This window comes from Rhyacophila brunnea, unplaced genomic scaffold (assembly GCF_057557595.1).
Source record: "Rhyacophila brunnea isolate RB1 unplaced genomic scaffold, BYU_Rbru_1.0 scaffold_4, whole genome shotgun sequence".
Taxonomy (NCBI): domain Eukaryota; kingdom Metazoa; phylum Arthropoda; class Insecta; order Trichoptera; family Rhyacophilidae; genus Rhyacophila; species Rhyacophila brunnea.
In genome coordinates this window covers 45,888,458-45,915,139 of record NW_028233068.1, presented here as the reverse complement: position 1 = coordinate 45,915,139, position 26,682 = coordinate 45,888,458, and the positions used below count along the sequence as shown (strand labels likewise).

At 34.7% G+C, this 26,682-nt stretch overlaps 1 protein-coding gene across 6 annotated transcripts in view; it reads right to left on the bottom strand.

The window, feature by feature from the left end:
* The window catches only part of LOC147067440 (latrophilin Cirl-like), a 447,605-nt gene that overhangs the window by 5,939 nt on the left and 414,984 nt on the right, over positions 1 to 26,682 (bottom strand). Inside the window, exons 3-24 of one of the 6 annotated variants that reach the window (XM_085953969.1) lie at positions 17,806 to 17,998; positions 16,797 to 16,903; positions 16,315 to 16,601; positions 14,431 to 14,587; positions 14,146 to 14,325; positions 13,858 to 13,987; positions 13,627 to 13,766; positions 13,362 to 13,499; positions 13,099 to 13,232; positions 12,830 to 12,989; positions 12,040 to 12,207; positions 11,774 to 11,896; positions 11,479 to 11,684; positions 11,077 to 11,204; positions 10,668 to 10,893; positions 9,670 to 9,835; positions 9,328 to 9,542; positions 9,110 to 9,207; positions 8,762 to 8,930; positions 7,564 to 7,824; positions 4,833 to 5,250; positions 612 to 766 (exon numbers count right to left, since the gene is read on the bottom strand). In XM_085953969.1, the coding sequence (XP_085810095.1) occupies positions 750 to 766; positions 4,833 to 5,250; positions 7,564 to 7,824; positions 8,762 to 8,930; positions 9,110 to 9,207; positions 9,328 to 9,542; positions 9,670 to 9,835; positions 10,668 to 10,893; positions 11,077 to 11,204; positions 11,479 to 11,684; positions 11,774 to 11,896; positions 12,040 to 12,207; positions 12,830 to 12,989; positions 13,099 to 13,232; positions 13,362 to 13,499; positions 13,627 to 13,766; positions 13,858 to 13,987; positions 14,146 to 14,325; positions 14,431 to 14,587; positions 16,315 to 16,601; positions 16,797 to 16,903; positions 17,806 to 17,998 (3,821 nt within the window). In that variant the 3' untranslated portion in view covers positions 612 to 749. Of the gene's footprint in view, positions 1 to 379; positions 767 to 4,832; positions 5,251 to 7,563; positions 7,825 to 8,761; positions 8,931 to 9,109; positions 9,208 to 9,327; positions 9,543 to 9,669; positions 9,836 to 10,667; positions 10,894 to 11,076; positions 11,205 to 11,478; positions 11,685 to 11,773; positions 11,897 to 12,039; positions 12,208 to 12,829; positions 12,990 to 13,098; positions 13,233 to 13,361; positions 13,500 to 13,626; positions 13,767 to 13,857; positions 13,988 to 14,145; positions 14,326 to 14,430; positions 14,588 to 16,314; positions 16,602 to 16,796; positions 16,904 to 17,805; positions 17,999 to 26,682 lie in introns of those variants that run through there. The other 5 variants (XM_085953964.1, XM_085953965.1, XM_085953970.1 and 2 more) reach the window with 5 other exon arrangements.

Sequence of the window (26,682 nt, the reverse complement as noted above, 5' to 3'; positions counted from 1 at the left end):
CAAATCTTCAAAAATAACGAAATATATTCATAAAATATGAAATAACCTACAAAAAAAAATATTTAAATAATGATGATCATCTAGATTCTAGGATCTCTGATGTAGAATCATTGATATAATAATATATTAACTGACAACCAATCCATAGAAAAAAAAATATGGACAGAGTCAATGCGATGTGCCGGAACATAAAACATCAAAAACACTTTTGTAAAATTGTAGCAATACATAAAGTTACATTCGTAAAACTTTAAGCTGCCGAATCCTCGTTACCAAAACCATAAGCATACAAGCCATGCGAAACAGAAGCATAAATGATAAAAATAAAACCACAATATACTAAAAAATGCTACTGTAACACGATTCCACACGCCCCCACCTTCCAAGTTCCCGTGACTCCTGCTGAAGAAAGTGGATTTTGCACAACGCCCCAGCCCCCCTGCTCACTTTGCCCCCCCATCTTGACGGAAAAGCAAGAAGGCGACCTGGACCTCGGATCGTTAGGGTCATTGTTCATGATGCTGTTATTATAATCGGATTGGAATTCGGCGGGCACCGGTGTCCCGGCTCGGTTGGGTTGGTGGTAATGCTGCGCAGGCGGCTGCGGGTAGCCGTTGTTGTGGATGGAAGGCATGCTGAGAGAATGAGAGGCGCTCTGATCGGCAGGGGGGGGCACATAGGGAGGGGCCGATGGCCTGGACGAAGTGTTCCAAGACCTCGGAGACTCCTGCGGTTGGTGGTGATGCTGCTTAAGGGTGTATCGTTGCTATATGTACCGATTAAAAAGGGAGAAGAATTAGTCATCAGCGAAGCGGAGAAAAATAGTATGTTGCTAAAATGTTATATTGTTTGGATGCGGTGAAAACACTTTCTAATAAATTTCACATGAAATATTATTTACTCAGATAACCTTCAAGATATACAAATAAACTGGATAGATTAACAGTCAAATCGCAGTGATAATATAAAATGTTCACAATCAGCACAGCTTTCAGTTTTCTAAGCATCCTAACGAATACAACTATTGATTACATTACAATTCACCAGTGGCGAAGGGTGGAGGTAGACTGTTAAGATTCGCTATAAATAGTGCACACTAAAAATTTTTAGTCATATGTATTTGTTTTTATTGAACTAAGACTACAATTTACAGATGGTGTTAGTTGGTTTTTAAAAATCAATTAAACCATGCCTAAACGAAACCATAATAGTTTTGGTCTAATTTGGGCAATACGACAAAATTGTACACACTTTTTCATTCATAGATATTTGTTTTTGTTGGATTAAAAATACATATTACACATATTGTTGGTTAATTTTTTTAATTCATTAAGCCCTGGCTAAACCAAACTATAATAAATAAAAAATATTATTCTACTTATAGAATATTCAAAGTTATGTATGATTTAATTGCATAATTTTAGATATTTTATAGATAGACATGTATTTTTTGACTATTATCTATTATGGCTTGGTTTCTCAGGGTTTAATTGAATTTTAAAAACTAACCAACACTATCTGTAAATTGCAGTCTTATTTCAATGAAAACAAATATGTATGTCTGAAAAAGTTTAATGTGCACTGTTTATGGCGGATCTTAACAGCCTACCTCCACCCTTCGCCACTGCAATTCACCACCTATAAATTTCAACTTGCTATGCCCAGCACCCGTATTTATTATTGTGCAAAAATGAGCATGAGTACAAAAGAAACCAGGTGTCACAAATGTGGCATAAAATTTAGAATATTATCTATTGAATCAGCTAGTTCAATAAATTTTATAAAATAATACACACATGTGATTTTTCATTGTACTCGGTTCAATTAAGTCATCATTTATATGAATACATTTATTGCCAAGAATCAGATGTAGGTATTCATAACATAAATGAAACAACAATAATTAATACTCTGACATGTTCGAAATAAATGAATTATGTACACTTCTACTGTATACCTTTTAACAATTAGAGTATGATAAAAATCATATTGAGAGTGCTAAAGCCAAAAGTTTGTTAGTGACAGTTTGCAACTTTACAGGAAGTTTTTTTTTTTTAATATATAGGATTTTCACTAATTAAACTGCCAATATATAAAGTATAATAAAATATAGTAAATTTTGTCGTAACACATCCAACGCCGCCCTGCCCTATTTGGCTTAGCAACTCAATATTATTTTTAGACAATTTGAAAGAAATACATCATTATCTAACCGTCCCATTGAATATTTTAGTAAAAGAAATCACATTGAATCATATGATACCTAGTTCAAAATATTGTATATAGGTACATATTATTAACATAGACACACAATATATGGAAAATATATGAATACGAACATATTTGATGATTTTTGATTGAACGTAAAACCACAACCACTAAACTAGGAACAGTCCCTGAAATAATTTGAAAAAATTGGATTATCATGTAAACTGGAAAAAATAAACAGCAATGTCTGAAAGAAAAGAAGGGATTTTGAGATACAAGAGAGGAAATAAAACTACAAATATTTGCAACAAGATATTATGAGATGCCATTTTCGAATTTGTTTCAAATGTGTTTTTTGAAATAATGTTGTGTATTCTAAAATTAACACTTATATTTGAAAGTAAACTTTGGCGGGAGAAAAAGGAAATTTATGAAAAATATCTGATCAAATGATGAAAAAAATCATGAAAAAACTGATCAGTTTTAAATTGAAAAATAAGCTGATTATGCACCACAATAGTATTTGGATTGAGGGTTTGGGACATCTGTTAGGCTTTCACATTATTCCCAGAGTTTGAATGAATGACTAATAACCAATCAATCTAAAAATATGCTATGATACCACATTGTGTTGGTCTATATACTCCATATACTGGTATATATTTTATCATCAGCATTAGAGTAACTATACAGCCATTTCTCATAAATATTATTCATCTATTTTTTAATTAACCGACTTTGTCAACAGTTGTGTTGGTAAAATAAAGTATAACCTTTATTTTAAGTGATAAATAATATTGTCTCATTTAATGATGTTAAACATCATTCTCAATAATTGCCCTGATTATGAAGATATACTCGACTTGATCAGAGTCCAAGTATGGTAACAACAAACCTTCACTGTATGCATATAATATAAACACAATCTTTTATATAGGTAACGTGTACATAATATAAAAATATTAACACAACCATCAAAAAACACATTTTGTACTTATAATTTTACAATAACAGACACTACATAAATTTGGGAAAGCCACTTTCTGTCGATTAAAAATAATAACTTGAAAAAAAAGGAAATTAATATAAAACCCAACTGTAGAAAAACAAACATAAAGAAGATAATAATAGAATACAAATTGATCTACATCAATTTGTCATCAAAAGTTTAGTATATTGGCGGATGTTCAAGTTACATAGAAATAAAAAAGAAGCACCTTCATCATTGAAGCAGATACGGTTTTAGTCATGTTTCTAATTATTATAATATGAGTTATTATGGAAGATTTTTATAATACTAAATAGATGGAAAAGCAATATTAGTGAGTGTTAGTCAACACCGAAAGAGGAGATTATGATTATAATGGTAAATTAATATAAAGCAAGATGATAAATTGATTTGCGAGACCGAGAAAGACAAAAGGATTGTCTTTGAACGATGGAATAACTTACCACAGTTTCAATACTCCTTAATAGACAAACCGTAGTGGTTAATGAAAGAATAAACAAATGACACACAAATGAACAAACACTGATCTTTTAAAAACAAAAGAAACACAAAAAAAGAAAAACAAATGAAAGCTTAACTTGTTAATGTTTTGATAACTTTGTTTTTTTTTTATATATTATATACTCCTATCGAGTAGGCATTAGACAGAGTCTTCTTAGTCGCAAAAGCCCATCAATAATAAAATAGATTTATTTGTGGAATAACGATACTAATGAATGTGCTTATTGTAAATAAAAAAAACTTACTCAGCAGTATTCATTATCATAGAATAAATTGGTAGAAATGCCAACATCTTCAACTGAATTGGTGAATAAAAACAGAAAAATGGCAAAGCGTAATCTAATATATTTCTTTATTATTTTACTATGTATATATAACACAATGTTTGAGATTGTCTAATGTAGTTATTATGTAAAAGTGGATGCCAATGTTAAAATCAATATTAAATATCCACTCTTTAGTCAGAGAAAGAAAACAATCTGCAAAATTGATGCCAAAAATTCTAATAAAAAAAATTATCACAGGGATGGCTTCAGAATTGATAATGAAAAGTTAACCGACATCACGTTCCAGAAACGCATAGGTAAATATTACTTGACAACCTATGAGTGCGTAAATATAAATAATTTTGAAAAAGCCAAAATGTCAAAGGCAGTAAGTAGACAAATAATTTTAAACACAGAAACACCGTCATGCAGAAGTGACTTTCGCAAATTATCTTGTGATCGTTCGGATGTGACAAAAAATAGAAAGATTTGTCGTAAATTTGATATAATTATAAGTTTATTACGCGGATACGCCATTATTTGAAAGGTGCCATAGAGAGTTTACGAAATGCATAGTAATAAAACAATAAATATTTGTAATTCTGGATGCAAAACTTTTTGAAGCATACCAGAAACAATGTCATCTGAATTCAGCACAACAGAATGAGTATTTCTTATTTCAACCGGTATTTCGTTTCAAGGTTTGTTGGAAAATGTCTATATTAAAATCGATAAAACTCGTTGATAATATTTTAATACTCCGAGAGTTCCCCCACTAACTAATGGCACCTATTCAGAAAATGACAAATCTGCAATAGAAACGAATTCGTTACGGGCATCAAAAATACCTTGCTGCAAATTGTGTCTGTATCCTCGATTTCCCGGCGTCCCTGAAGTGTTGAGAGGATTCCTCAGATGAGACATGGGAGCGGAGACCCCAGGGGAAGATCCTTGGTGATGATTAGGCGGGCTCGGGGAATTAAAATAGGCCCCTTGGTGTTCTCTGGACTGGTTATTGGAGGGGCCGCTCATTCCATCCCCGGGGTTGCTCTGACGAGGGGAGCTCCCGCTCCCGCTACACTGCGAGGAGTTTCTCCGATTTCTGTGCTGATGGTAGCCATGTGCTGCTGCCGCCGCCGCCAGAGATGCCACGGCCGCATTGTTTATCACGTGGTTATTGTTATGATTATTGTTGTTCACGACAACATTCAAATTGTTGATGACCAGATTGTTCGTTGTCGACGCCGATACTGTTGAGCTGTGACCCTGTTTGTATATATGGTACACATATAAAAGTGATGTCACAAAAAAAGATGGAAGGATGGCATTGACACAGTTAAAATTATCACACATTAAATAGTTATTTATACAAAAAATATACATTAAATTTCTATACATAAAATTATAAAATACAACCATAGAGTTACTTCTTGACAATATTAAATAAAATTTGGTACCCCTACATAACATATTACGTTAACATGAGTGAGAAAGTGAATTACATACTGAACCTGAATTACCGGTTAATAAACATGGTATTGATTACAGTAAAAATCAAATATGCATTTAATACATTATCCTCTGAGTGCAAAACAGTAGTACAGTAAACTCCCGATTATCCATGTGCGGATTATCCGTTTTGCGGATTATCCATACATGAATTTAATTGAAAAATAATCACTCGCTTTCATGTTTTTGAGTCCTATAAGTGCAATAATTACGGAAGTGCAAATTACACCCGGGAAGGAGCACGGATGGATAGAAGGATCTTAGAAAATTGGTTCAAAACTAAATGGGATCCAGTAGTGAGAGATATTTTGAAAAGGGGTTTCCACAGAAAACAGTGCTGTTATTAGATAATGCTCCTTCTCATCCAAATGAAAGCAAATTGAAAACGGACGACGGCCTTTGGTGTCAAAATTTTTACCACTTAATCTTATATCTTTATTTCAAGCCATGGATCAAAGATTATCTCATCAATGAAACGACATTACCAATAACACTCATTCGATCGTGGACTAAAATTCTACCAAATGTAGAAAGTGAAATAGAATCTGAAATAATATGTGAGCAGATGGAAAATTTACATGGCTTTGAAAATGTTGGTAGAGAAAATATTGAGGAGTGGTTATAATATTATGATTCATGTGATCCAGGTCTTCAAATGAGTGACACGGATATTATTTCCAAACTCATTCAACCAGAAGAGAAAGAGAATGAGGCTGAAAGTGAGGAAGAAGAAATAATCAATTGTCACAATACGACACTGACTCTGTTGACAGTCTCTTAGTGACCCCTCTAAAAAATTTCGAACTGATATTAGAAAATCGTTAAAAGATACAAACAAACCAAAATCACAGATTTTCTTAATAAATAATGAGTATTAAACATGTTAAAATAATTGTCTGCTTTAGAAATGTATAATATGTATTATTTTAAAAAGAAAAAAACAGAGTTCGGCTGAACTGTATTTTTCATTTATCCGTGCCGCCTCTCCCCACCATTAACCCAGATAATCGGGAGTCTACTGTAACTTTGAATTTCAAAAATATGTATTTAAAACTAAATTTTTAAAGAAATCTTACAATTTATAAAAATCTAAAGTTTGGATTATTTTTAAAATTTAGTTTTGATAATTCACAGCAGAATAATTATTCAATTTAAAAATGATATGCATCAAATATGTTAGGTAGAGGACGGACAGATTCTTCTGGCATTGCGGCCACAACAAAATCACTTTGCAATGGTGTTAGTGTCATCTGAAAGTAACGATACCAACACCTAAATGAGTTGCCTGCACTGCCACAAGAATCTGACAGAATTCTACAATGACCATCGTATCCTTCACAAATATTCTAAATAGGTGAAAATATCAGAATAGGTGTCACTCGACTGATTGATTTGTCAATGTGAAAATAAATATAATGAAAAAAAAAAAAAAACAGGCGGCTTAAGCCTTAAGCCAAAGCGACGAATCAATTTATCGAGCAAACAATGCTGACAGACAAGCCAAATGCAGTTCACTTAAAAAACAATCTTTACCAAGCTAACGGGCCGACGGCACATTCATAATATGTAAGCTGCTCAATATAATTTATAATAGGTAAACACAACTTGAAAAATACTCATTGTAAAACAATATTTAACCGTATCCATGTGTTTAATTTGTTTACTATTATGGACAGATCGAATTGAGAATAAAGAAAAATATATGGTTATTATGATTAGACATTTACAATTATTATAAGTAATCTGCAGGACCCATTAATAGACAAACCTTCATTGTAATTATCCATATTTGGTAATAATACTCGAGTGAAGAATTGTAAAAAGGCTATAAATTATTGTCATTTAAAAGTAAACATGTTCCACACCAATAGAATATTAAATTTAATGCTTTCTGTCATAAGAGAAATATATTTTATAAGCATAAAAAAGGACATACATTCATACATGTAGGGCCATGTCAAACTAGACTCAATTCTTGGGACTTTCTTGAGAGGATATAACAATTATTTGCTATCGAGTGTAGTGTAAGCATAAGACACATAAGCGGTGAGAGAAATTAATGAATCGTACCGTGGGAGCGTTGTGATCCATGTCGGAGACGTCTTCTAAGCACTGGTCGTCGTTCTGATGCTGCTGTTGGCGATGGTGGTGCCTGGCGGATTGTTTGGAAGCGGAGGAGGGCAACGTATGCTGAGCGGGCGCCTGCTGGACTTGAGGCGCTGAACTGGAGCCAGTGGCGCCCGCCACGGGCGGTGAGGTGGCGGGAGCCAGTCGCAGACAGCATGACAACCAACTGTGCTGTCGACCCAATCTACCGCACTCTTTCTGGAACTGTACACAAAAACAATTTATACATTACTTATGTACACAATATATTATTTGAATTGATACAATATCAATCATATGTCAATTGATTATTTGACATTATGAAAACTTGAATTTACAGCACATTCATATCTCTGTGAAAGAAAAAGAGAGATATGACTAAGATCAACACTGTGTAAAATGTATTAGGCATTTGTCCTGACACGGACTGTGACGGCCTTTGGTGTCAAAATTTTTACCACTTAATCTTATATCTTTATTTCAAGCCATGGATCAAAGATTATCTCATCAATGAAACGACATTACCAATAACACTCATTCGATCGTGGACTAAAATTCTACCAAATGTAGAAAGTGAAATAGAATCTGAAATAATATGTGAGCAGATGGAAAATTTACATGGCTTTGAAAATGTTGGTAGAGAAAATATTGAGGAGTGGTTATAATATTATGATTCATGTGATCCAGGTCTTCAAATGAGTGACACGGATATTATTTCCAAACTCATTCAACCAGAAGAGAAAGAGAATGAGGCTGAAAGTGAGGAAGAAGAAATAATCAATTGTCACAATACGACACTGACTCTGTTGACAGTCTCTTAGTGACCCCTCTAAAAAATTTCGAACTGATATTAGAAAATCGTTAAAAGATACAAACAAACCAAAATCACAGATTTTCTTAATAAATAATGAGTATTAAACATGTTAAAATAATTGTCTGCTTTAGAACAATATATTATTTGAATTGATACAATATCAATCATATGTCAATTGATTATTTGACATTATGAAAACTTGAATTTACAGCACATTCATATCTCTGTGAAAGAAAAAGAGAGATATGACTAAGATCAACACTGTGTAAAATGTATTAGGCATTTGTCCTTTTCAATTTTCCTATAAAATTAAAGAAAACCAAAAAAAAAGTACGAAAACATGCTTACCGTTTCATTTTGCAGGCAATGAAATATGAAGATGAACAGTCCTTGTAATGAATTGAGGATGCTGAAAGCGTACGCCATGAATATGGTTTGCTCATTCAGATACAGCAGTCCGAACGTCCACGTCAGTCCGAGTAAAACTGCCAGGAATACAGAACTCCGCAGCCAAACCCTGTGAAGGAAGTTGTCAATATTATATTTGTATTTTATAATAAAAAGTTACTTCTATTATTTACAAATGAAATCATAAGGGTACAAAAATAATTATTCATAGTATTTATATCTTCAAATTTAGGTTTATGAGAATAAATATCGGCAAATAATATTAACAATTTTATATTTTGTACTTACTTTATTTTATGCAGCTTATTGTTTTCCTTGGCTTTGATGGAGACATTCGAATGCCGACACATCATATAGATCACCATGAATAGGCAGAGCCAGTTAGCCTATAGAAAATATAGAAGTTATTCACGTTAGATAATATAATACAAAAAAAATTTATGTGGAGATACATATATTTTTACTATAGGTCAATCGATAAAAAAGATGATTTCAATTGGACTTACTACAAGAACGACAGCAACAGGTACCAAGAAGCTCAATATAAAATAATTGTCGGCTCGCAGCCAGCAGTGCTGTGACGTTCCATAACTCGTTGGATCGATGATCGCGCTCACTCCGACGATCACGAGAGGAGTGACGTATGCCGCAGGATAATACCACCGGGCTCTGGCTCTTTCCGGTTCGAAGACTTCCACCAACATGGCATACAACTGGAAGCCTGGAGGAAAGAAAATTCAACGGTCTGTTGTAATTAATTTAACTCATTATTTATACTTATTGCAATGTGGAGTGCAAAACATAATTTATCAGAGGAGACAATGTTCAGCGAACAACTGACAACTTACCTTCGAGGAACATCCAAGCGAAGGCGGCTAAGAAGAAATAATGCAGAAAGGCTGCGATGACTCCGCATAGGACCCTGTTGGCAGTCCTATCCACGCCCACCATGAATATTAACTCGGCAATCAAAAGGCACGCACATAGATTCTTGTGGATTGTTATGCGGTCAGTCTGAAAGTTACAATATGACAGTGATTATTATATTGATATTTTCACATACTTTTAAGATCCTAGACTCTCGAGAGATCCACAGTAAGTCTAATCTTCATAATAATAATAATAGAATTGAAAATGCAATAAGAATTACTAGATGCATTGTACTGCAATTCACCCACTAAGTGAGTACTGCGTAATATAGTGCGTGGCGCTATTCCATTTATTGAGGCCCACCAGCTAAAAGAAATATGAAAAGTAAACATCCCATCATATCCTAATAATTACCTAGATTAGGTTTTCAATAAAACATTGTAAAATGTTAATAAAATGCGTTAATTATGAGTGCCAAATTGTGAGATTAAAAAACAGTATTTTTCTGTTCCTTTCCAATTCGACAATAACATATTATACTGTCCGCATCAACACCTAAATTCAGGAATCAGATCTGAAAGCAGATTTTGTGATATCAATTGTGACAAATTCTCTTTCAAAACATTTACTAATTCCTTCTCAGCATCTCTTGATGAGGCCTATTTATCTTTGCAACTGTACTTGATTGACTTTGAAAACGATATCCAATTGATGTTGAAATACCTTATGTATTTAGGTACATATTTCAATGAAATGAACACCATGTCTAGACTTGGGAGAGAATATATCATTATCCACAAAACTTGCGCTTTATAGGGGTCCGCTAACAATTGGAAAATGGAAAATTGGTCCCACTGATAAAAAGGTTGTGCATGACTTCTAACAATCTCAAGAACCTATTTATGACAATATATTTTTTCACTAGGGCATCAGATAGATCAAAACCAAAACAGTGTTCAATAATTTATCTAATTACCTTCATTCCTTTGAAGCAATGGAAAACAATGAGAGCGGCAAACAGAGCGACTGCACTTATGGCACACCCAATGACGGTGATGAGATGCAAAGCGAGGGCGTGCGAGGGGGACAGCGGAACTGCATGGACATCCATCAGAAGGGCAAAGTTTGTTAGGTGACTGCATTGGCAACCCGTGTGGGTGCTGTTAGTCCATTCCACACGACATCCTTCAGCCGACCATACACTGAAAAATATTAAGCAAAATATAGAAACCAATTAATTTCACAAACCAATGATTATGGGAGCACAGTAAGAAAATTATTATTTCTATAAATATCTAGAAGTAAATATTCAATACATTTTCCGGCAAGAATATTACCATACATACATACATGATAAATTCATCTATAAAAAAAATTATACTCACTTGACAGTATAATCCCAAAACACGCAAGTGGGGTTGGTGACATTATCAGTCCGTAAATGACGCAGAGTGAGTCTCACAGGTTGAGACAGCTGGATGTGGCGACCTTTACCCAAGCTTGCAGATATTACCTGCAAAAGATGAGAGGTTTTAGAACTCAATTTCTCCGACATATATCAGAAAGTTTTGTATGTAAGCTTACAAAACCTAAGTGTCCATTGCGCCACCCATGTCACACGCTTCCAATGTGCTTTGGCCCAGTTGTCTCCTTTACGCAAATATAACAATGAGGATACTGGGTCTGGGTACATACTAGAATAATATCACTTTTTCTTAATGTGTAGAATTAATAGTATCTGAATTTAAGATGTATGGATATGGAAGAAGATAACTTGAAGATCTCACCTTAGAGTTGATAACCCTCGTGATGTTGTCTCTGTCACGTTGCGAGTTCATTTGTTGGTGCCTTGAATTGCCTTGAGGCTCTCCGATGGATGGAGGAACTTCATCAGGGAGAGTGGGCCCCGGTGGAGCAGCCAGCGGTTGAAGGATTTCTTCCAAACGGTCGAACGCCACAAATACTATCCTTACGAGCCCACCTTCCGAGTTATCTGGAATTAAATTTTTTTTTTTACACTTTAACATCACACAAAACGCAAAGTACTTTGAATCAATGTAAAGTTCAGTTTATAATACAAACCTATAAGGGCTCCCCTGGGTAAATGTATTGTGTCTTGACTGGCTGTCCACTGCTCTCGCGTTATTGCGGAAGGAAACTCTTCAGTTTCCACATGTCTTGCTTCCAAAACTCTGACGGATAAAACTGAAAGTACAATACAAACTGAATTAGTATTATGAAAGTCAAACGCACAAGGATAAATATAATTGGAATGCATGGAGACTGGAAAATGTTGGTTAATTTATAAGCATGCTTGAATACAAATGATATTAATATGCAATACACACCTATATTCTTCATTTGATGTACAATAGTCTTCTCTCTAAGAACAGCTTCTGCTAATAGAAACGCATTCTCTTCGAGTCCAATCAGAAGGGAGGTGGCAACTCGCATCTGTACCGGGTGGCTAAGATCTTTCCAAGACGCTTGCTGGGATATATCCAGAAGGTTTGAACCTGCAAAAATTAACAATAGGTTAAATTTTTATAAAATTATGGTCATTCTATTTCATACAATGACATTAATATGGACGAAGCATCTGGGAAAAAAATGACACTCACTTTTTTGTCGGGTCTGCCGAATGGCATAATTCATATTTTAATATCAATACGCCATTACAATAAAGGTGATATTGCTATAAATTCCCGATGCTTTTTGTCGGGTCTGCCGAATGGCATAATTCATATTTTAATATCAATACGCCATTACAATAAAGGTGATATTGCTATAAATTCCCGATGCTTTCTGTCGGGTCTGCCGAATGGCATAATTCATATTTTAATATCAATATCGTTCGCTGAAATGAACATTGACACTAGAAACACTGTTCTAACGCCATTACAATAAAGGTGATATTGCTATAAATTCCCGATACGTGATATCGCATAATGGAAATTGCGAAATTTTGTCACATGACATCTACCTATACATGTGCGAATTTACTTGCTAGCTACTGTACTGAGTGCGTTATCCATTAATAATGTCATTGCTCTAATTACACTCATTTCTATAAAAATTGTAAAATCCTAAGATGCATCTACTTGGTAAAGAGAGATATTAGTGTGCAAGACTATTTACCTGTCTTGACTACACCCAGCAACAAATCGGTGACAATAGCCTCTCTCTGCCTAGTATCAGGAAAAGATTGAATATTGAGAGCCATCCTTTGTGCGAGTCGTTTCATTATGCCAGTTGTGGTCATCATATCACCACCGTATAATGTTTTTGATGAAGTTACCTAAAAGAATACAAAAATCAAAATATGGCATGTAATATGAATAACAATGAAAGTCAAAGTTGATAAGGTAAAACAATCTGATATATGAACATGTTTTCTTGTTTCTCACCTGTGAGAGATCGTTACTAATACTGAGCAAAGATTCTCCTTCTTTGACCCTCGTCTCCAAGCTATTCAGCCAAACAGACCTACATTCCGATAGATCAGGATTTTCTGATATCCACACGGGTTGACCGTCACCTCCTAAAAATATTATAAAGTTATTTTCAAATACAAGCGACTGCTTTCTGAATGATTAATGTTATGCCAAAGCGTGCTCTAAGAATATTCATGCTTCGAATATCAAGTAGATTTATCAAAACGTATCATTACCGAAAGCATTCGGCAGATCGATCCCGAGTTGATTTTCGGTATCGATTCCGGCACTGGATGCTAAAGAATCTGGCAACATCAGAGTGTCCATATCGTCACGGAAATCTGACAAATCCGGACTCGTATCTATGTCGCGTCCTGTCAAGCAAAAATACAACAGTAACTTAAAGAAGCAGCTAAAAGAAAACTTCTACTGTATCGATTAATTAACTACTATGTACTAGCTAAAATGGTCAGATGAAATGTAACAAAACAAAAAAATTACCTGTGAGTAAAGTGTCAGATCCGAGTCCATCTAAAAGCAACGGCGCTCGCTCTTGGGAAGAACTTCCCGTTTCTCTACTGGGCGCACCGAGTCGTCTTTGTTGTTGGAGATGTGATTGTTTATGGGCTGAACTAACACACCTGAAACGTAATCACCGCCATTAGCTTCTTGTTAATACAAAAAAAAGAAGGAAATCAAAACAGTCATATAATATTAAAACTACATTCTTACCTCCATCTAGCAAGTCCAGTCGCACCACCAGGACAAGGTTGCAAAGCGACATCTCCAACGGTAGTCCAATTCCATTGAAGACCTCTGGCCAATTGAGGGGAACAGTGTCTCCAATGTGGCTGACTTGGGACTGAAATAAGTAAGAGTCAAGATTATCTACAATTCTAAATGAACTACAGGGAATTTTCACACAAGTATTGAAAAATAGTTAACATACAATGTGGGTCCTTATGTACTAATATATGTGTAAATAATACTTTTCCCCTAAATTAATATCATTTTTTTTACCTATAACATCGGGATTATCGTGATGGTTATGATGGTGATGTCTCCTATTTCCATCTCCCTCTCCTGGAACTGAGTGATCTCTTTCATGAGGCGGTGGAGGTATTGCCGTATCTCTATCCTGCTCTCCTGACCCGACAGGACCTTTGTCATCTTTCTTTTTCAAAGGATCTTCTGTGAAAGCTAAAAAATAAATATTTTTTGAATTATGGATTTTAAACATAAGTCATAAAACTTTTATTTGTTTGGTATTTCAACTGGTAGACTATGGAGGATACGGTGACGTACCTTCTCTGCTCTGTTCTTCATCGTTTGGTTTGGCAAGAGGCCTCTCCGTCCTGTCATTATTACTAGTTTGTTCAGTCACGATCGGAATCACCGATTCTGGTGGTATTTTTGCCACTGGTTTACCAATCACCTCGGGTGAGTGTCCGTCATTTTTAATCTGAAATGTGTGACAAATATTAGTTTCAGAAATTATAAAATAGATAGATTATTTCAGGTGTCTTCCAAAAACTAAAATATCCACAATTCATTATTTGTAGTAAATGGCATTTTTGTATTTTTATGACGTATTGTTTTTTTTAAATTATTAGGCCATCGATCCTAAATTGCAATAAATAAACCAAAAATAAAATTAGAGATATTGGCATTTGTTTGGATCATTTTAATCTATCAGTTTCTGTAAACCTTTCAACCATTACGTATTGCAGAGGAGGGCAAACTGCGGCCCGCGGGCCGCATGTGGCCCGCCGGGTATTTTTTTGCGGCCCGCCATCATTAATTGTACTTCTGATTACGAATAACTTTTTTTATATTTTTTTAAAAAATATTGACAATAGATTAAAAGTTGAAGAATTTGTTGTTTCGTTAATGTATTATCTCAGTACGTCTTCCTTGCGTCTCGTCTCACACTATGTAACCACTATTTTCTATGTTGAACATCGTGAAACATTTAAATACTTTTAACTCTGCGTTGCAAGGAAAAAAAATATATGCCCACGATATGGTGAAGAGTTAGAATGGATTTCAATTAAAACTCAAGTTGTTCCTTCGACAAATATCGAATAAGAACGTGGACCACTTTCCAACTTTGAAGTTGCTGAATATACCAGAATATAAATTTGAAGAATATGGTAAAATTATTAAAGCTCTGAATGACGATTTTTTACAAAGATTTGGTGACTTCCGAAAAATTGAGACAAGTTTAGCAACAGTACGCGATCCATTTTCAATAGATATTGATAGTGTACTGACAGAGCTACAACTTGAGATTATTGGTCTGCAGTGTGACACTGATTTAAGAGAATTGCATCGTCGTGAAGATATATCCAAATTTTACAATGCCCTTAATTCAGACAAATTCGAACAACTTAAAGATTATGCAAGAAAAATGTTCGTTGTTTTTGGATCAACCTATATATGTGAACAAACATTTTCGATCATGAACCTCAATAAAAATTCTTTACGATCAAATATCTCCGATGCCCATTTACAAGCAGTTTTGAAAATATAAACCACAACATTAACACTTGAATTTAAAAAAATGTACAACACTTTCATTCTTCTCATTAATTTTTTTGTAATGTTTATTTTTCGTGATAATAAATAGTGTATATCTAAAAATGGTATTTTACTTGCGGCCCGCCGCTCATTTTGAATTCTTGAATTCGGCCCTCCATCCAAAAAGTTTGCCCGCCCCTGACGTATTGTGTGAAATTACATGTAGAAATTATACATTTATATTTGAGTGATTTTGACCATTTGAGGACTTTGGAAACAAAAGCATAATTTAATATGAAATTTATTTGGTTGTATTTGTGCAATAAAGAAATAATTCACAAAATTATTCTCTTGGACCAAGTCAGATTCGTAATAGGATCATATTATGGGCCTCGCCTCCACAGAGTGAAGGTTTATATTAACACATTTTGTTTTTACGAGAAATGGATGTCAGCCACTCGCTTCACCTATTAGACTCACAAATTGAAAAACAACTTGTCAGACCCAGGATTCGAACCTGGGACCCACACGACGCTATAGGCTGACGGTTAAGCCGCGCGGCCAACATGGATGTATTATTCAATAGCATTAAACTGTTTAAATGCTCTTACAATACTTACATAAGATTTGGGGTAATAAATAATCTTAGACCAGTATAGCTTAGCTTACCTTGACAACACCAGGCCTTAAATCAGGTGGCATTGTGATGTGTGGCCTGAAAGTGGGCGGAGTCAAATGGTGCACGGAAGGTGGAATACCACTTCCGCCACCATTGTTCTTGGTTTCGCTAATGCCTCCGCTGCCTTGTTCTCTGCCGGCAGCATTACCGCTGTTTCCCGCTCCATTGGATGCGCCGCTGCCCAGTGAAGAGGTTGGAACAGTAGATCGCCACACTGATGGTTGAGACGTTATCAGCCAAGGCGGCGATGGCCTGATCGTACTGCTTGTTGTCGCTGCTGAAGGAAAAAGCAACCGTTTTTAAGGATACGTATAAAAATAAGATGACATAAAACTGCATATCGATAAAGTAACACGTTTCAGAATTATCAACTATTATATGTTATTCCTTTGTCAATAATTTAACTTTGATTCATAATCTCATGTAAGTAATTGATTTTCATAATTAAATGAAGAAACACCTCCACGCCTACCTGTTATGCATTGATAGTGAGCCTCGAGGTATTTGAGTGTATTGGGGCATGGATCCCCAAACATAGTGGTGCTCGCCAATATACTGCAGTTCTGGTTCATACTGCACCTGAAAATACAATTTGAAAACCCATTTGATATTACCAATGTTATCTTACATTGCACAGATCAAGAGACTAGTAATGTTAGCCGGAATTCCCACTCTAATAGAATATTAAATAATTTAATAAATTTTATCATTTAAATAATATACAAGTATTTGTCAAATAGCTTGTGAAAAGCTCTTTTGAGCTATCCAGGGCAGTGTTGCCATCTTTTTCGATGTTGATTATAGTACAAAAGGGTAAAAATTATAGTACTATTTCAGAAAATAGTACAGGAACATTTTTCGTCTCGAATCCTTCAAAATTATAGTATTTTTGTGATATTTGCGTAAAATTATAGTATTTAAATTTTTTGCGGATTCAAAATTATAGTACGGTTGGCAACACTTATCCAGGGCCATAATAGGACTTTGGCCTATAGAATATTTTCAATGAAGAATGAAGAATAAGTTAAAAAAATATATATATTATATGCATTTTAACAATTAACTTATAAAAATAAAAGTTTCTACATAAAACATAACCTTATCATATTTTTTAGAAACAAATATCTACCTATCTCCAAAACATCAGTAAATCGTAAACATTTCACATAATTAATTTTATAATCGGAATGTGAGATAAAAACAGTTGATTTTTAAGTACCTAATCTGAATCACATGATTATGTCTGATCTTAACTCAAATTTAATGAATGTTGAAAGGAGTTCCACACTGCAATGGTTTGAATCCAATGGAATGAAGAAGTAAAGAGAGTTCATACCAAAGAAGGCCCTTCATAAAAAATGGAGTTCTATTCATTGACGAGTGATTTATGTTCTTATAATGGGGACTTTGTGAAGCAAAAGATTTAAAAAATGTGATTATCTCCTGGGCTGTAGTCCGTAAAGTCCACGCAGTGTACATACCTGTTATGCAAAACTCTGAGCGATTTAGTTGACATGCAATTGACACTCCAGTCTGTGTTCCCGTGGTCGTTACATATCGTTATTGAAAACCTTCCGTAATTTGCTCTAATCAGGTGAATCACTTCACCGTCTCTGCATTCTATCTTCAGGGTCTTCCCCTCGCACGCGTACGCTGTCTCGTAGCGGGGCACTTCTGCAACAAAGAGAAAAAATATTAGAATTAAAAAAAAAAAACAGTTTCAATTCAATGTCACCGATTAGCGAAAATAATAAAAGTGGCACTTTTAGACAAACCTTGGGAGAGTACAAGCAGTTTGGGGGTACATTGAGCGATTATTAAATTAGTGCCGTTACCTTACTCAAAGTTTACATCAACAATATATGTAGCCAAGTAGGTATCGTGGAGATTTGTCGTGATATGACTATCTTGGTGTGTCATAAGTGAACATACGCACTTCTCACACGGAAAAATCTGGATCGCCAATGGGCATTTCTTGGTGTAAAGTATACCGAAACATTATATTAACATAGGTACACGTTAGCTGTACTCATATTTACTTCATCATTAACATCGGCTGACATAGACGTTATTAGCATTAAAAGAAGTAATAATTTCTAATACCTAAGTCATGTAAACGAGAAGAGGAATGAGCTAAGGGAGGTCTTTATCGAGTAGTGATTCGACTCCGGATAATATTTGTGCAAGTATGGCAAAATGAAAACATATTGGTACAAAAATGTTTAATTCTGGCTTCAATTCAATTTCAATTTTCAAATTTCTGATTTCCGTATTCTTTTAATAAGTATGTATATAAATTCCGTAAAAAGTGGCGAAAGGTAGAAGGGTGAGTATTAGGTTTGAAATTTTCACCGAGGTCGGGGTGGTCGCTATATTTCAAAATTCCCTGACTCAGTTCTGTAATAGGAGTGAGGTAGGTAGATTCATTTAAAAAAACGCAATTTCTGAACATATTCACCGTTGAAGCAAAAACACCTGAGTTCGGAAAGACACGCTTCAAATAATAATAAAATTGTAACGTCGGTATGAAATTTGTGAAAAGTGCAAGAAATCGCGCTGTATGCATGATATTGTGCAGAGATGGGTAAGTATAGGAGGGAAGAAAAAAAATAAGTGTTAAAAACGGAGGGCAAAGACGTGAGAGATAGTGCTCCCGCTCCGGTAGGAAATACTTAACCCGTAAAGAGTTACGTCACAGATAACGGAGCTGAGTTTTAAGCGAAGGCATCCCCAATAGAGGGGTTGCTATGTATTGTATTCTTTAATTTAACGTAACGTCCGGTTATTGGAAACAAACACGCGTTTGGCGATCTTCGACATGTAACAGCTAATCCAGTAGGTACGCAAAGTAACTATGAGAATATAGCTACTTTTACCAAATTAAACGCTCTACAATCTACATCATCATATTATTTTTACATCAACATAATATCTATCTATATAAATGCCAAACTTAATACGAAACAAGTTTTCACCATCCCACACGTGTCCATCTGAAGATAATGGGGGATTCGCACGTGCATGCAAACATTATAACATTATACGATTATTCGACTTCAGTTATATATTAAAATATTCTTTATACACAAGCTTTAAAAATGTTAAGATTCATATTCGTGAAACTGTTTTCTATGACATGGCTTACATGACGTTTTTCTATCACAAAATATGTTTTTTAATGTATTTAAATATGACATAATATTATAAAAACGAAACGCATATTCTGAATGTAGTAGACATGCCACGTTGAGATTCCGTATAAACCAAGTTAAAAATAAAATCGTGCAGGGAACGGTTGAAGATTCCGGCATCCACGTATTTTCGCAAAGTGCAGTAGTGAAATAAAGGAGGTGTAAAACAAGCACGGTTTTATGCCGGCTCGTTGGGGGAGTTATGGCCGACAGTGCAAACCGGGCATTGGTCTTAAAACACATACATTTTCTACGGGACATATCGCAAGTTACGATTATTTTGAAAAGACAGAAAGTATTTTTATTTAGAACATGTCAAAGGATTCAATTAGATGAATTACTTAACGGTCCACATGCTCAACGTAGGTCAAAATGGAGCTTTTATGGTATTTTCAGAGCATAACCCTGGACATTCCTTAAACGTTGTAGATAATCTATTTATATAATTTTTAAGCCTTATTATCCTTTATATTTATTTTAAACATTTGATGACTGCATAAAGTATTTTTATTACATAAAATAGTATTCTTTTAAAACTCTCGCTCTAATGTTTTAGAATATAGTAAAATAAAATAATACGGTCGCAAGTAGTAGGTAGACATGATCATGTTTTCGTCGGTCATATGCACGAAGCAATCATCAGTTTGGACTCTAAACCTAAACAGTCTAAACCCACCTCAAGTAAACGACTGTTGACTGAAAAAATCATTCGTAACATTTTTCGTCATTGTCGTCTCTGTGATAATCATAATTCAAGACAACTCATTTTCTTTAAATTAAATGAAAAAACCTCAATCAATAATCTTATCTAACTACGTAACTAATGTGTTATATTCAAGTCCAACCTGCAATCCTAAATAGTAGCATGCATAAGTACTTATCTGTTAAAAATATAGTGTCATACAACTGCAGTGATGTTAATATAAAAGGGTAAATAAATACCATCGAAAAACTAAAATATTTATTTTATAAAATTATTATGATTAATGGATAATGCGAGAAAAAGAATATGGCAATTTTATTAATATCTTTTGAATCTCTCGAAAATGCGTTATAATCTATCTGTCGCCTGTTCTCAACTTTGAAATATGACATTACGAACAACAAAAAAATGTCAAAATATTTGAAACTGCCTTTGCCATTTTCATACTGATTGATCATGGTATCATACCTACTGTAAGAAATGAAATTTTGGGTAAAAACGAACGCGTCTGCCTATTGTGGAACATGAGAAGCACATTTTGGCGAGCACTAATTACAACATTACCTTTTTGTGAGAGTGAAATGTTGTATCCCAGATTGTTTGAGCGATCCGACGGATTTTAGGTACTCCACAGGTGAAGAGTTACATAATCAAACGTGTATAACCAAGTAAGTATCTTGAATTAATATAATCAATAAAAGTAGGGGTCTACGGTTGCCATGTAATGTATATTTTACCAAGTTTTTATTAGCTCGTATTCTTGTTTGTCCAGTACAAATTTTTCTTGTTTGTCCAATACAAATCTTGGAATCTATATTTTAACTAACTTCCCGAGTAGCTAGACATTTGAAACTTTTAGAATATATCAGAACACGATGAGAATGCATTCTTTTAATACTTTTAGCCATCTTTAAGCAGACTTGAATTCATTTTCTGTTGATTCTGTTTTGTATGTTTCGGAAAAAGGTCGTAAAAATTAAAACACTATTATTGGTTGCTAAGGGGGTCCTAGCAACTAAATTATTAATATATTCGTGCGTTACTATGGAAATCAATATGAAATGTCAAAATGACATATAAGATATTAAAAAAAGGTGACAGTTTGCGTTTCAAATGAGCATCTGAGCATCTTCGTTGGATGTATCTCCCTTCCAATTTCAATCAATACTATAAAAGTTACTATTTTTTATTACATTGTCGGCATTATTAATCAAAATATTTTTGTTTGTTTTGGTAAGCCCTCATTACTCAGTATAAACCGATGACTGTCTGAACTTTGTAACCGTAGGTTCGCAACGCAAAACACTCGTCATACACAAAAGGTCAGGAAACAGAGATAAATTAATTACCACAAATGGGGCAAACTTGAAAATGTTGAAAGTAATGAAGGCCACATATAAAAATCTATACTTAAAAATATAAAATAACCGCAAGGCTTTTAAAATTGCGCATGCTGCTTTTGCAACTTTCCGACATAAATAAGAACTTTATATGCTTATTGACAACAAAGTACGGAAATCGGTTGGACACTGAATACCGTATGAAATGTGTGTTTGGGTCTGGAGCAGTGTTTGTCAATCTTTTTATACCTGCGAACTGGTGAAAATAGGAAAATATATCGCGGAACGCCAACAATTGTTTTACCATGTCAGATTCTAAGAAGATCATATGGGCCTTCGTAGGGTGGAGGTTAGTATTAACAGATTTTCATTTTTACGAGAAATGGATGTTAGTCGCTTGCCTCTATTAAGTACATACTCAAACACAATTGAAAAACAATGTGTATTTGCCAGACCCAAGATTCGAACCTGGGACCCACGACGTTAAAGGCTGACCCTTAAGCCACTTGGTCATCGTTGGTAATGGGAAACGCCGATCTAGAGCACGGATCTAGTAAGCTGAGCGACTGGCTAATATCCATTTCTCGTGAAAGAAATGTAAAGAAACCTCATTCAGGAAGCGGCCGAGATCTACATAGGATTGTAGACGGAATGAACAAAAAAATAACCAAAATGCACCACCAATTATTATTAACAATACGAGTAGGTATTTGCGCACTACGTTGGTGAGTAATTTTTATTCTACCGGTATTATTACTAGCTATCATGAACAATTTGTAATAAAGATATAAGTATTTAAGTACTAGGTACCTATCCCTACAGGGCAAATATTTTCACTGAACAGTAGAAACTTAAAATTTTATATATTACTGGTAACTACTGGAACGTTTGTTTGACCAGACCCACTTGCCCGGCATAAACGTTTGACGAAAATTACGAAAAACGAACAGTGGCTGGCGGGAGCGTCGTCACGACTTTTTCTCGATAATAATTGCCGAAGGCGCTATGATAACCCTTTCAGCGAACAACAATGACAAATTAGTGTCAAGTCACGCCTGAAAGATGTCAACAACGATATTGTCATCTCGGCATTCACTCTGGATAGTTGGCTACAAATTATTATGCTATAGATGGGTATACGTATAGCAACTAAATACCCACGTAATAGGGCACTTACTATATTATCTTCAGCTAAAAATATTAATAAAAAGGAAATTGTATTAGGTTTTCATAGGCCAACATAAAATACCAAATGGCACGCTGGATATTTATTTACACGAAGCAAACATAAAAGATTATAGGTACATATAAAAACAACACAAAATCAATATAAATAATGAGTGAGCTATAAATAGACTGTCTTTCATGGAATTAACTGTCAATTCCTGATGCAAAGACATTAAATAAATTTAAAAAAAAAACCATACTAAGTAAATATAACTGATTTATTTCAAAGCAAAGAATTTCTTTGGATTTCATTAAATTATTGTCCATATTATCTTCAATCAATAAGTTTTACCTTTAAAATTTGTTAGTATGAATACTATGTTGTATATTATTTTGTATCAGTTGACGATGTCCCATTAACTATGTGGAGTAAACACTACATATTGTGTTTAATATTTCAAGTTAATATGTACTATATTTTACGAATTAATAAAACAACGTCTATATAATCTAATCTAACCATCTAATCACCACGCAAGTGGAATATATCGATACCCGAAACGATTGCGTTGAAGTTATTGCCCTCCCAATTGGCAGGTTAGTTTTGCATATTGGGATAACAATCAACTGACGCTTCCGATTTCATAGTTACCTCTATTCATCAGGTATGCTCAGGTTTAGCTCAAAACTTAAATCAGTGCGAGACGAACTCGTCAGTTCTTTGGCCATGTGACTCGGTGAGAGAAGAGTTGACAACTTGGAGAGCCTGGTCATGGTTGGTAGCGATAACAATAAGAACATCCGTACGCTGCACCAAATCAAGAATTATATCTTTATAGGTGTCGGCAATAAGCTCCGCAAAACTAGGACCGCCTGCATGAGAATCATGTGCAGAATGGAACTGCCAGCGACGACCACGGTTCTCAGTAACAAGACAACGAATGAGAAGAAGATATTTTGTAAGTGGCCATTACTATAATACAAAATATATCTATATTCTAGACTCACAAAGTGATTAAATAGCGTAAAATGGGAATGCGTAGATTCTTTTCCTTATAGTAATAATCATTATCAGCGTGGCTTAGTAATTCCACAATTCGGTCCAAATAATAATTATATTAAGGTTTGCAATGTACGCTTCGCTTGAAAGCGGAGAGAGATCTCCAAATAAAAAGAATCGGGTGTATTATGACCGGAAAGAAGTCTTAAGGAAAAGAATGAAGAGTCACAAACAGAATCTTGAAGGAAAACTTAGTTTAATAGGCTCTTGTTAAAGTCGTGTTATGTCAAGCACCCTTCACTCGGCGATATAATAAAACAGAAAAGGAAAAATACTTTCCTCACTCAACTTGTTTAAACCTGGTGCAGGGTACATTAGTACACAAGTATTCAACCACTTTCGCAGTTTCCATTACACGAAAATTATATTATATTCGAACAGATATTTTTTTGAGAATTTACCGAAAAGTAAAACAGAAAAAAATATTTTCCCTTCCAACGTTATTTTTTCAAAAGAAAATTTATTATCATTCACTAATCAGCCAGGGTCAATCACAATAGTGCGATGAAAGCCATCCCTTGCTCCTTACACTCTTACGGTCAGTAGGTTTTTGCTGACAGTCTTGATGAGTTCGTCGGCCAGCAGGGTTGAGAGCACTCCTGTGGTCGTTTAGTGCCCTGCACTACGACTATGTTTTTGTCCAGCGTACAGTATAAAAAAATCGTATTATATAGGTAGGTATATAATTTCACAAACGCGCGAGATAATCTAATCTTACCAGCAGCATTAACTTAGTGGGACTTTTACAGTTGGTAGTAAAAGAAACGAATTTTGTTTATCGCCACATTATTAAAATGACGACTGTATGGGCTATGAGGACACGAACGCAAAAGCATTATTTTTTTATAGTTTCCCAGCTGGTCTAGTCTAGACCTCCAGGCCGTAGGAAAATATAGACCCTACCAAGAAAATGGGTACATAGCCGTTAATTAAAGCCAAAATATAGTCGTAAGTAGACGTATGCATAATTTACATTATTTAAGTCAGCAATTTAAGTTACTTTTGACATGGAAATTAAAATGTATTATTCATAATATGGAAACCACATATGGACAGGTTTAAATTTAAGCGAATTTCGTCCTTGAAATGCGGTACATTTCGTCCCGAAGCCACCGGATACAAAGAGTTAAAAGGGTTGAAGAATAAAACGTAGCACTACTTTTGCTTTTCTCTCGGAATGAACAGTTTCAGAAGAATAAAGGCGTAAGAGCATGGGGCATTTTTTACAATTACGTCCATTAAAGGCACATCAAATACGGTCCAACGATAAAATCGCCTGCGCGTTGATAACCAAAAGGCGACCTATGACTGAATTAATTCTTAGTTACTTACTTCACTTATCAAAACAAAACAAGAAAAATAGTGAATAGGTATAAGTATTTCAAGTATTATTATAGGAGAACGGTGCTTGTCTTACACTTGACAGTTTCATTATAGAATTATAGAAATTAGAATCTGTATAGCATATAAGTAGGTATCGTACATGTACCATACAGATTACAGGCGTACCACGATTGTTGCTATTTATGAGACCGAGTTGTAGTGATGGTAAAATGCCCTTTGAATTCCGCGGCTAGCTGAAATCCATGAATTGATTTCCCAGCGTGTACCTTGATCAAGAGCTTTCCGTTGGCTTGAGTTGCTAGCTAACAACCATTATTCTTATTAAAAAGTCTAATCAGATACCGGGTAGATAGATAGATGATGGTGGAGGCCAATATGTTCAGTTTTGGGGAATTCAAATTTAAATGGTAATTCACTTTTTAATTGTCGCTATTATATTAATTTCACAGTAGGTGCATGCTGCTTTTATACTAGTGAAGAAATATTATTATAATATTAATTAATAAATATTATTATAATAATAATTTAATATATTGTATTTGTAATACGTTTCTACACCGAGGGTTTAGGATCACAGGGACCTACTTAAAATAACATAGTTTTGAGATAAACCTAAATAAAGATTCGTTAAATAAAGTAAACTTTTTGTCATATTCTGGCATGTTTATAATAATTATTGCACATATTTAGCTACGAGATAATGGATCACGAGATCAGACGTAAAGCTGATGATAACCAGTATCATAATTCATGGTGAAATATCCCGGGGGCCTGGCCTCCGCTAATTGCAGTTGCCAATTTGATTGCATTCAGCCATTATCCTCTAATTCGAGGTGTCAACAACACTCCTCCGACCAGACGGAATTCCATAAAAAAAAACTTTACGGGTTGGTCGGTTAATGCCCATTCGCTGGACATGACCATTGGCCACCCATCTTATTCGGGACATTTTGACGTTGTAGATTATGTAGATCATAAATTGGTCCGCGAATATTTTTGGATGGGCCGCAAAAATTGTCTGCAGATCAAAAATAGTTACCTAGAAACCCAACATTTGAAGTGGGGTTGTATTATATTTAGATAATTGTTTCAAAAATAGTGTAAATATAAATATTTATTATTTTATTCCAATGTTGATAAAATATTTTTTGATTTTTTTGTGGTCCGCGGATGTAAAAAGCGTAAGGCCCCCGTCCAACGGTCCGCGGAGCGTTGAGCGGCACGCGCAACTCAAACGTATAACCGTATAACCAATAAAATACATTGTCTACGAACATTTTCACACACGGTTATACGTTTGAGTTGCGCGCGCCGCTCAATGCTCCGCGGAACGCCCGTACGCTGGACGAGCGCTAAGAAACATTGTTGTAGATTATGTCGGCTTCACCACATTCCTTGTATGCTTCGAGGCTGTCATATAAGCCACACTAAATCTTAATTTTTGGCTCTATTTTTTTTTTCAAAATCGTTCTTTCGATATTAGCAGACTGTTTTTAGAGGTTTCACTTTTATAATTAACCAATGACTATATTTGAGTTACTTATAATTAACGT